Source organism: Dermacentor silvarum, chromosome 4 (assembly GCF_013339745.2).
Source record: "Dermacentor silvarum isolate Dsil-2018 chromosome 4, BIME_Dsil_1.4, whole genome shotgun sequence".
NCBI lineage: Eukaryota > Metazoa > Arthropoda > Arachnida > Ixodida > Ixodidae > Dermacentor > Dermacentor silvarum.
This window is the reverse complement of record NC_051157.2, coordinates 185,785,126-185,797,556: the sequence shown is the minus strand read 5'-3', so window position 1 is coordinate 185,797,556 and position 12,431 is coordinate 185,785,126. Positions and strand designations below refer to the sequence as shown.

At 48.5% G+C, this 12,431-nt stretch overlaps 1 protein-coding gene across 1 annotated transcript; it reads right to left on the bottom strand.

Moving 5' to 3' along the window:
* Nucleotides 1-616: 616 nt before the first annotated feature.
* On the bottom strand, nucleotides 617-11,079 carry LOC119449109 (neuropeptide-like protein 29). The gene is made up of 2 exons (XM_037712294.1): nucleotides 10,962-11,079; nucleotides 617-858 (listed from the first exon to the last, which is right to left on the bottom strand). Exons 1-2 carry the CDS (start codon nucleotides 11,077-11,079, stop codon nucleotides 617-619), a joined length of 360 nt encoding a protein of 119 aa, XP_037568222.1.
* Between the last annotated feature and the right edge of the window lie 1,352 nt (nucleotides 11,080-12,431).

Sequence of the window (12,431 nt, the reverse complement as noted above, 5' to 3'; positions counted from 1 at the left end):
CACAGTCGGCAGAGAGCAGTTGTCTCGATTCGAGGAAGTCCAGATGGAATGCGTAACTGTCAAATGATCCATTGAGCGAAATAGAGCTCCACTCACGTGAAACCTGGGGAGGTGCGAAGCATGCAGTGATGCACTGCTAATGGGCTCATACGTTCAAAGCACAAGACATAACACATGCGGAAGAGGTGGCCATTGCGCTCGCCGCTGCAGATAAGGACTCAGGGGTCTTCATTACCGAGTCACGAGGGACCTGCAGGATCATGTAAAGGGGCTTTATACCCTATTTCGCATACCACACACTTTATAACAGCGATTATCTCGGCGCCCCCGCGTACCGCACGATAATATGGACTCCGGCGCACACGGGTCTCGAGGGCAACGAAGCGGGGTGCATCTCACTATCTGCCCATGAGCCCCGTACTTGAAACAGCACGATAGCGCCAACAGAGAATGAGAAAATGCGTCTTGAGTGTCCACACAATTTTTATCGCATAAAAAAAGGAAACTAAATCAACGTTTCGGCATGAATAAACATTTATTCGGCTTCGGAGCCATACTCTCCAAGCTTCAACATGGTGAGAGAGGGAACCACGAGAAGTAACAGACGATGCTAATATTAGCCGTAGAATCCACGACCGAATCCGCCATAGCCTCCAAAGCCGCGGCTGTATCCTCCTCCAAAGCCTCGTCCGTAGCCGCCGTAGCCTCCAAATCCACGACTGTAGCCTCCGCCGAAGCCTCGTCCGAAGCCACCTCCGTAGCCGAACTGGGCAGCTGCGATGCTACACAATACGACAAGCACCGCGACGGCGAGAAGGAACGACTTGCTGCTCACGGAAGTCATGGCTCTGTAGGCTGCTGTCGAATAAGAAGACAAACATGGGATGTCACTGGTTATTTCACGCGTATTTTAAAGACGTTTATCAAGGAAGTGCAATACTTAACCGTTGTCTTCAATATACAAGGTTGGTGTGTTCTTGTTTGGTGCTTGTAAGGTTCATTGGACGTAGTTTCATTGAACTAATGCTTTCCGGTTGTATTCAATGACTGTGCATAGACGAAGTCGAACACCGTAGAGGCCACAACAAGATTAATATTTATCTAAACCTTTTCTCTTCTTTTTTGTTTGGTTCAGCAAGACCAATCAATGCGTGAGTGGGCATAAAAGCGTAAAGAAACGTGTCATTTGCAAAACATGTGTATTCAACACTATTACCATGTTATCCGATGCCCTCTCGAAAACAAAATAAAAATCAGGGTGACGCTGGCTTTTTCATTGATCATGTTTAGATTCGCCAACCAGTAGGACAAAGGGAGTGAGGGAACGGCATGCCATTTCATTGAAATAAAAGAAAATAACTGCTTCTTTGCGAACTCTGACCTTTTGTCACGTGTTCTTGGGACGCGACACCTGATAACTTCTAAAATCAAAACTTCCATCGGCGGTTAGATGGCCCTGGCTATGTTTGCAGCATTTTTCTGTCGGTGCAAACGTCACCATGGGCTGGAGCAAGGAAGTGCGGGTGCGTAAATTAATTGGCCAGTTTCTCGGCGAAAAAAGTGTCCATGAATTCGTGAGCAGTTAGTCTCTCGAGAGAACTTATTGCTCCACTATATGATGCACGTTACGAGGCAAACCGTTCAATATGCTACTAGGGCTCGACTTTTTAGATGTAGTAAACGGTGACAAAGTGCGGCATCTCAAGTCGCGATTAGATGGCCGTTTTTTACCGACTGCACATGCCGATAATCTGTTCATAAGAAATTAACAAAAAGTAAGAACTAAAATAAACGCAAGGTGTCCAATACAGAAACGCGGGCCTCTAAGCTCTATCGAACACACAGAAGAACAGATTGCAAGATGCCAAAGAAACCTTGCCGGCAGATCCTAGAGAAAGGGTCAGGTGTAGTGTCTGACACTGTGGGCATCAATGCGTGCTTACCTTTTTGTCTGTGCAGAATGCTGTGCTTTCGAGCAGGCCGACACGCGCTTATATAGCACTTTAATTGCACACGTGTATCTTGCTTTCTGCCTGCGTCAGGCCAAGTGCGTGACATTGAAGTACGACGGGGAAGCCCTTTTCGCATTGCGAGTGCGAACACGTCGGTGGCTCCGTGGTAATATATTCTAATCGCATTCACGCTAAAGGGACAACCCCCTTTTACAGGTGGCACAGACACCGTTGGTGCGTTGACGTCTGCGAGCAGACTTTCACCCTCGAAATATTTCTCGTCTGTCTCCTGGCTAAGTTTGCCGCAATTTTCTGTCGGTGCAAATGTGACCATCGGCTGGAGCGAGGAAGAGCGGGTGCGTAAATTCATCGGCCAGTTTCTCCGCGAAAAAAGTGCCAATGAAGAACGCAACCTACAGTTCTTGTTTACCCAACTGACGAGGTTTCTAATTGAACATTGATAAACCAATATCTATGCATAGATTGCTTGAGCGTAATTATGCGGAACATAACCAATCCTCACAGAACAAAAGCGGCTGTTCGGTGTCTTCCATTCTGCCCATATATATGTGAAAGGTAGGATTGTGCGAATCTGTAAATTATTTCGCGTGTTACATTTGACATATTGAATTTACAGTGCACAGAAGAAAATTCTGCTCCACCAAATGCAATGATAAGTGAAGGAAGATATGAAGCATTGTACGTGTGCCTGTGGTTATAATATATGAATGACGGTGTGTTCTTCGCTATTGATAATAAAATGAACACGTGATTATGCATTTGGTGATGTTATTCTTTTGTTTCTTCTGTCGTTGCGGCTACCTACCTTTAATTAATGGCGAAACCTATAGGCACAGAAAGAAGGCTCTGAATTGCTATACGGGCTTGTTGGTACGTCATCCAATAATTTATTATAGCGCAAGCGCAACGGCATGAACGTCGAAGGCACCTGACACAACACAACCCGCTATTACATGCCCTCCGAGATCGCGCCGGCCCTGATCAGGTGCATCGTTGCGATGCTGGATTCCATGGAATAGCACTGCACGTTGTCTCATGCGCCTTCCAAGTCCGTGTCGTTGCGCCTGCGCTACGATAAATCAAAACAAAACAGCAAATTTAATTGATTCAGTCCAGGTGACGGCGATGACCAATGCAGGAATCCGATGTGATATCTTGTTTGTCGACTTGTTCTTCTTCTTCTTTCTGGGGTTTTACGTGCCAAAACCAGTTCTGATTATGAGGCACGCCGTAGTGGAGGCCTCCGGAATAATTTCGACCACCTGGGGTTCTCTAACGTGCACTACAACGCAAGCACACGGGCGTTTTTGCATTTCGCCTCCATCGAAATGCGGCCGCCGGGGCCGCGATTCGATCCCGCGACCTCGTGCTCAGCAGCGCAACGCCTTAGATGACTGAGATACCCCGGTGGGTTGTCGACTTGTTGATTTTTTATTGAGAATGTCGGATAGTAAAACTGAGTCATTTTCATCGCGTAAAGAAAATTAAAAGAGGCGCAGAAGCACAAGGATGACAGAACAGGTAGAGCGCTGGATGTTTCCTATCATCCTTTCGTCTCTTCACGTGTTTTCATTTCTCTTAACCCTTGAACATGGCTATGCCTAATTTCAAACTGGGCGAACTCTCTTCCTTAACTGCTGCGCTTTCTAGTGCATTGGGCCTTTTCTCGCTTCCGTTTTCTCCAGTTTTGCTTAGGGAATCAAATTACCTTGACTAGTTTCAAAGCTCGTTTGAATACCTTCGCCTTGATCTATCAGGCGCTCCGCTAAAAAATTACGAAACATCGCTTTTACGACGATTTTTTATTGGCTTCGGGAACATATCGGTGCAGCAGGTGACGACGCTGCTGAATGTCTTGCGCGAAAAGCATGGCAGTTCAGGCCAGCAAAGAAAGCTCCACAGAACGCAAAAAGAGCGATGAAGCACGTCATAGTAAGACACTTCCATTTAGTGTGGTTTGTACAATACCAACATTCTACGAATAAGGGACTTCCGAAAAGTGAAGCTGCCCTCTATTAATACATCCGCACAGCGCCGGCGCAAACTCCTGCGTTGCGGTGCAAGACAGGACCAAGCGCGTAATCGTCGTGCCTGCACTGTAAAGCTCTTGCATACATCGACCATTATTTGTTACAGTGTCCTGAATTTGACGGCACAGCGTCAAGTGTTAATTGATGTACTGAAGCGCAAGATGGCCCCACGAGAAAACGCAACTGACATTTTGTTGCCGCAAGGGCAATGGATACTTGGAGAGAGTTGCTTCGGCTCGTTCCAATTAATAATTTGTGACAACGAGTGATAATAAATAGCGTGATAGAGCGTCAGTGGTGAGCCGTGTGGGTGGACGTGGTATGCCCCAGTTCGAACCCATTCTCACCATCAGTATTAACTTATGTTGCCAAGCAGATATCTTTGTGCAACCAGAAGGATTGTCATGCACGGGCTTCAGCCCCTACTGCACTTGATAAGTGGGGTTCGGGCGGAGCAGTTGCCCGCAACTTTAGCAAGGCTAGGTCCACCTGCGGCAAGCAAAACTTCTCCTCAACATTGTTTTTTAAAGTGCTGTTTGAATCCACGTAGAGTCTGCAAGGAGAACAGCATACGTCATAAAGGGTTTGGGTAACTAGCTCCACATCCAAGGTAGCGAGAGTTATACAAATATTGCAAGGCAGTTAGACCTTGCTGTTTATCTCCCCTTTTTTCACGCAGGTGAGTAATTTGCGTTCTTTTGTTTCTTTGTCCCTTTAGTGTGACCAAATGCCTTACTTTCAGCAATCTCTTTGAGAGGAGTATTCCTGCTTAACCACACATGTGTTTCACAAATTGGAGTCGTCCTCCTTTCTCAAATTGGCTCTGTCGCTACGTGCACTTCGCAATTTTATTATTAATAATGTTACGTGTAGGTGATGTACAAGCCTATTTACAATAAATTTACACGTAGGCTAACGGTGGCCAAGATGGCGACCATATATCAATCGTCTTCCTCCTCTTCAGTGCAGCCACACTGTGGCGGCTGTTTCGTATCATCGCCCCCGGCAGTAAAAGCGCCGTCCAGTTGCTTAAGCTACACATCAGTGGTGAAATTCGTGTGGTAGGGCTTGAGTCTGGCTACGTCAACGATGTCACTTGCAGCTGACGGCGACGCTGAGGGGTCGGCGGGGATGATTTCATATGTGACAGTCGGTCACTTGTCGCACCACATGGTATGGATCGACGCAACGCGACAGCAGCTTTTCGGATAGGCCCACACGGCGGATGAGCACCAGAGAAGCACCAGATAACCAGAAGAAAAGTGCACGTCGCGATGGTGGCAATCATAAGGTGTCGTTGATGCTCCTGTGAGGCTTCGAGACGAGTGCGGGTGAGCTGCCGCGCGTGGTCGGCGCGTGCGATCGCGTCGCAGGCGTATTCAGTGGCTGAACGTGCGTGCGAGGGCAGCAAGGTGTCCAGGGGCAACGCGGCTTCTCGGACATATAGGAGATAAATAGGCGAATAGCCGGTGGTGTCGTGACGTGATGAATTATAACTGACCGTGACATATGGTAAATGAAGATCCCAGTTGTGGTGGTCGGCCGCAACGTACTTCGAAAGCATGTCGGTGATGGTCCGGTTGAGGCGCTCCGTGAGGCCGTTGGTCTGTGGATGATATAACGTGCTAAATTTGTGTTTGCCGAGCAGGAGCGGAGGATATCTTCGACGACTGCCGAGAGCAAGCTACGGCCAGGGTCAGTTAGTAATTGGCGCGGAGCACCGTGCAATAAAATGGTGTCCTAGAATTGGAAGCCAGTGACGTCAGTAGCCACCACTTGTCTGGAGGGCTCTGGTGATGGCGTACCGCGTAGCGTAATCGATAGCGACGGCGACCCATTTATTTCCGGAGCCCCAGAGCAGAAACGGCCCAAGAAGTTTTATACCAACTCGGAAAAAGGGTTCGGGCGGGACGTCGATTCGCTGGAGACATCCAGCTGGAAGCTCGGAGGGCTTCTTCCGGCACCAACAGGGCTCACAAGCGGCACAATAATGCCGCACGAAACAGGGCGAGACCCGACCAAAAGAAGCGACGGCGCACACGGTCTCACGTGCGCGAGACGCCCAGTCAAGGGAGCGTCTTGAAGTTGGCAGAGGACAGTCGAACGAAGGTGTGATGGGATGACGAACAGAAGGTCAGGGCCGTGGGATCAAAACTGCGGTGGTCTAATGTCCCTTCCTTGAGGAGAAATATCTAGAGAGAGGCGTCACCAGGTGTTGATTCCAGTCGTTCGATAAGGGCCCTTAACGAGGGATCGCGGCGCTGCTCGTTGCCGATTTGAAGCAACTGTGACACAAAGAAAATGGAAGCGCTAACGTCCGCATCTGCCGATTCTTCCACGGGTAGCGGGACAAACAATCTGCATCCTGGTGGAAGCGTCCCGTCTTATATACCACGGAGAAGGTATATTCTTGCAGGCGTAAAGCCCAGTGAGTGGGTCATCCCGTGGGGTCCTTGAGCGAGGACACCCAGCAGAGAGCATGCTGATCAGTGATGGCACAGAATGGGCGTCCTTACAAGTATGGACAAAACTTTGCAACAGCCCACACAAGAGCGAGGCACTCGCGCCCTGTGATTGAATAATTGCGCTCGGCGGGCGATAGAAGGCGGCTGGCATAGGCTATAACGCGATCACGTCCGCGCTGGCGTTGTGCTAACACTGCTCCGATGCCGTGACCACGGGCATCAGTTCGAACTTCCGTTGAGGCAGACAGGTCGAAGTGGGCCAGGATTGGAGGTGTGGTAAGGAGAGTATAGTGAGATGAGAAAAAAAATGCGGCATGGTCAGGACTCTAAGAAAACGGGACGTCTTTCTTGAAGAGGCCGGTAAGGGGACGTTCAATGGTCGCAAAATCCTTTACATAGCGCCGGAAATAAGAGCACAGCCCAACGTAACTACGAACGTCCTTTGTAGACTTCGGGACAGGAAAGTTTGTAACGGCGCGAATTTTGTCCGGATCAGGTCACACGCCTCTGGAATCTACGAGATATTCAAGGACGGTGATTTGGTGGTGAGCGAAGTGACATTTTGAAGAGTTGAACTGGAGACCAGCCCGGCGGAACACGTCAAGAATCGCTGAACGGCGATCGAGATACGTGTTGAGTGTGGACGAGAAAGCGATGACGTCGTCCAGGGTGCACAAACAGATGGACCACTTGAACCCCTGAAGCAAAGAGTCCATCATTCGTTCGAAGGTGGCTCGAGGTGTTACAGAGACCAAAAGGCATCACCTAGCACTGATAAAGCCCGTCAGCGGTGACAAATGCAGTCGTCTCTCGGTCTCTCGGTATATTGTAAATAGGCATGTACATCGGCTACACGCAACAATATAATAGATAAGTTTTTCTTAAAGGAACGAACTCAAAACTGAACATTGCACCACAAACATAAATAATGCACAGATTTTTCCAATGTACCATTGTTTCATTAGATGCCCCTCATCTACAAAATGTTTCTCCGGGCGAGGAGGAATGGGCACGTGCGAACCTTTCCTCCTCTCTGGCTTGTGCGAGCCGGCTTGTGCGCTGCTTGAATGTGTTGCCTTCGCGTGATGCGGAACGATTTGCATGTTTAGCTCGTTTTCCCTGAAATTTACGAGAAGTGAGTTCCTACGAGGTTGTTGAAGAACCACTGTGTTGTCTTTCGGTGCAGCGCTAACTACAGCATGCGGAAAATTCGCTTGAATGCGATAACATGCGACGCGCGTCATCAGTCGGAGTGTGTGGGAGTGTTGCAAACAGTTTTGGCTGCATTGGTTTGTATTCAACGACGAGCAGTGGCTTATCTATATTGCCGTTGTGAATCGGTAAACGTTTTCGCTCTCTGATCGCTTGGCGTAAAACTAAAACATAAGAGTTCTCGTTTATGACTGACGCATTGCAACTCCGAAACATCTAAGCGTCAATCGTTATAAAATATTTGCGTTAGCCACTGGCATTGTTTTCACGCATTTCAAGTATTGTAGACCTGAAATCACTATGCTACGTCTTCATTAGCCTCCGGTTCGACGCCGATGGCGTTGCTCAGTACAGCGATCATTGCAGTTCGTAAGCCAGCATGATACATATAAATTTTGTGCTTCGGTAAAGCAGCAATATCTAAAGTGACGACGGCTATTTGTGACAACATAATTTCTGTAAAACGGGTGTGCGCATGGCAGATTAAGGAACTAACGAGGCCGAAGAAAATAAAACGGAAGAAAAGGAACACACATACAAAACTCACCCAGGAATAAGACCTCGCACAATCATGCAACATGCTTAGACTATGCGCTAGAAAGCACACACGGATCTATGACACAACATCTAGCACTGCTTCGGACTGGTATAGTAATCGGCTAGTATAATAATCAAAACTATTTCATTCGGGGACCGAAACCTCTTGAAACAAGCGAGGTAGTTGCGCAATGATATTTACAAACAGCAATTTCAACCGTTATCGATCAGCACACCCCAATTTAACGGTACCAACGCGGTTGGGACGGTCTTATGTTTCGTAACGACTCATTTCCGTGAAACCACAGCTTGGAATTATAGCACGTGAGAATGCTGCCGTAAGGTCTCATCTATGAAACAAATTTTGAGAAATACACAATGAATCTCTGAGGCTAGTTGTAGGCTCAAACACGAGTCCACAGCTCGCGCTGGGTGCTCCGTCCGCCCCAACGCCAGCAGAATCTCTGGTGCTGCCTACTTAAACCACTTCAGTACGTCACACAGAAATGTTTTCCACTTAGAAGCCGTCACCTCATACTAACTAGACCGCACGAGCAGAAAAACAACCACTAGAAACAACCGCCGAACGTATACCTGGCATACAACACAGAGCGCTAGAACTAGCTAGCATGCAGACTGTCCATAGATGGTGCAGTCGTCACTCCTTTGGCAGCCGCCAGATGGCGGCGCCGTTCCATCGCGCTCCACTGCAGACGCCTCGCCGCAGCCTAGAGCTCGTGCGGACGGGCAGCTTGAGCGTGTTTCACGCTCGCTGGTGTTCTCCCTATAGTCGGAATTAGTGATACCATGCGAAAGCGGCATCCGCCTACAGCAATAAGATATATCGGGCTACTTGGTTCATACTGAAAGGAGGGTAAACTACGTGATGGGAATAAACGCATACGACGAAGCGCAGAAGCTGCGTTTTTAAGTGTCGTGTGTTTCTTCCGGCTGCCTAAACCTTTCACGCAGTTTAATTTTCCCATACAGCAGTTTGGCACGTCTTCTCGCTGCTTTTGCTTGCTTAAAACTGAGGTCTGGGGAAGTTATTCGCCAGCTAGCGAGACCAAGTTTGTTATCCACAAAAATAACAGCAAACTTTCTTGTAAACCAATGAATGCTTTATTAGAGAAAACGAAGTAAAAAAACAAATGTATTTCCCCATATATAGCTGATACTTAAACTGTCAGAAGGGACATAATCTATGCAAATGATTTGGGCCTACGTGGAAACGAACTCCACCTACAGCAGCTTGGTACGTTTCCTCGCTGCCTTTACTTCAAGACTGGATCCCCGCCGCTGCTCCAGGAACCTTGCCTAAGAATGCATTTTTATCCAAGGTTCCTGCAAGGTATGCGTGTATGCATGGGCGTGAATAAATAAAAACTAGCGTAGCTTGCATAGAGAGAGAGAGAGAGACGTTTTAATGGCAGAAAGGTGGAGAGGTCGGCCTGAGTGAAGTGCCTCTAGCCTGCTACTCCACGCTGGGGAAGGGGGTTGGGGGAATAAGAGAGATAGGATGTGAAGAGGAAGGATGATGCTGGTATGGTGAACACGATGATGAGTTCCCATCGTGGTGAACACGATGACTTCCAAGAACAGCACAGTCATCTTCGCGGGCAGAGGTAGATGCTACTACAGTGTAGCCAGAAGACTGTCTATAGCTTGCATAATTTTTGCAGCTGTTAGCGCCACTGGCGTATTTAAACCAGTCAGTAGCAGCTGCAGGGCGTCGATTATTTGACGCAGCATCGCTTTGATGACAGAGTCCAACGGTGATTTTTCAGTGCATTGTCCTTGCTCGCGCTGACAGTCTAAGGCCCGTCCACGCTGCGGCAAGCATGGCCATATATTAGAATCCGGGCTTGTGAGGCTCGCTTGAAGCAATGGCTCGGAGAAATCGATCGAGGCCGATTGAACTATCTTCTGCTGGACCTGTGGAATTGGAGCCAAGAAGCTCTCGTTTGCACCTACAGCTTGCCCACGTCGACGACGTGATCGTCTCCTCCGGTTTTTCACTAACGCTGCTGCGTCTTTGTGGGACATACTTGTCTTGCTCATTTGATCCAGTATTTTTATCTCCTTTTTCTGTTTAGGGCAATCCTTTGAATTGGCCTCGTGGGGTCTACCACAATTCAAGCACTTCATTTCTTTTACTGTGCATGAAGATATGTCATGACTGCCGCCACAGCAGAGGCATGCCGTCTGGCCTGTGCAGACAGCGCTGACATGGCCTAGCTTTAGGCACTTGTGACACTGCATTGGTCGGGGCACATAAGGACGCACCGGGTGCCTCACATAGCCCACCTTGACATGATCAGGTAGCGTGTGTCCCTCTCGAAAAGAAGCTTGACGCTCGTCGAGCGACCGAAGCGATGAAAGTCGAGGACCTTCACTGTTGAAGACAGAAGCCTTTGGAACTCTTCGTCGCTGATGTCAATCACGACATCGGAAATAACGCCTGCCCTAGTGTGACCACTGTGCACAATGAGCGACCGGACTTCTATGTGTCCTAGTATGCGCACGGTTTTCAATTTTTTCTAGGGCGGCTTGCGTCGCTACTTCCACTGTGACTACGTTTTTTCTGGTGTTGAAGCGCACTTCGTTAATTTCTTTCGGAGCCACATTATCAAGGTAGGTGTTGACTACCTGTCTGTGCACGGAATTTAAATTCTTAGACACGTCGAGAGGTACAAAAGCAATCCTGTAAGTCGGTGTAGGCGGTACATTGGGGCGCTGCTCACTCACATCTTTGGTTGTCCTGCGGTATTTCCTCTTCAGTCGCTTGCTCTCCACGATGGTGTAGTCATTGTCGGAGTCCATAGGGTCACTGTTGGAGAAACAGGAACCGGACATCTCCATGTCGACGTGGCAAGCCTTACACTATATCACTGGGGGATAGAGTGCGAAGAGGCATGCTCGACGCAAGAGATGATGTGCCGGCTGTCATCGCTTCAGATGTCTTCTCGTCCAAGAAACACAATTAAGCCTGCACTATGACAAAACTATAGCAGCAAGGCAAGAAGCTACGCTTGCTCAGTTCACTTCGTCTTCATCTCCCCAACACAAGGCATACCAGGCTAAAAAAACAGCGGAGCTGATGGGCACCTAGCTGGTCCTGGCCTTACGGGTTATGCTTTTCCGGAATTTATTGAACACTGATCTATTATTTATTACCTATTGATTGGCTATCACAAGGTATCTCCCACGTATTTGGGCTAGGCTGATCACTACCAAGTCATCCCCAGCATTTTCCGGAATTTCTTGATTATTCATTAGCTATTGATAGGCTATCGCAAGGCATTGGCCACGTCTTTGGGCTAGGCTAAGCACTACCAAGTCATCCCCAGCATTTCCCGGAATTTATTAATTATTGATCGATTATAGAGTAGCTATTCATTGGCTATCGCAAGGTATTGGCCACGTATTTGGGCTAGACTAGCACTACCAAGTGATCACCAGCATTTTCCGGAATTTATGGTTTACTTATCGATTATCTATTAGCTATTGATTAGCTAGCGCAAGGTGATTCGAGGCGCAGCTGTGCGCAGTGACGTCATCGCTAGGCGAGTTTTTACAAACACTACGCGGGGAAGCAAAATGCTTAAACAGCTCTGCTGTTAAAAATTTAATTATGCGTGCACTCAGTTCCTGAAAGCGCAAGGGGCACCCAACACAACTCAGCGTATTCTCTGACAGCTCTTCTAAGATGGCCCAGAATAGGTGACCAGATATCTCTCTTCGTTCGCGTTTTTTTTCCCGCTTGGTTCGACAGATACGAGGGAAGGTTCGGGAACACTTTCGGCACCACACCCTCGGCAAGTGTCCAATCGTGGCGCCTCAACCGTCTGTCCAATGATAATATGCACAAAGATGTCCTGCTCATGAAAGTGCAAATCACACACCATGGATTTCGCAGAGAGTTCCCAGTCGGCACGAGGAATTGCTCTGTTCAACGCCGAGCGATGTGTCGCATTGCTGGGAGCCCACAAGAAGTGGCGCGCCAAACTGCCGACATCGTTCGATAGCCGCTTGTTGCAGTCAGGAACGCAGCACGTCGGCATCGTCTGCTAATATCCTTAACAAACGCGGTGAAGATTACAGTATCGCGGATGACATGCTTTCTGACCAACCACAGAATACACCAACCCTGCACCGCGTGTTTCGTCCGGCCAGTTCGCGTAGCCGGCTAGTGGGGAAGTGAAGGTGGGTGC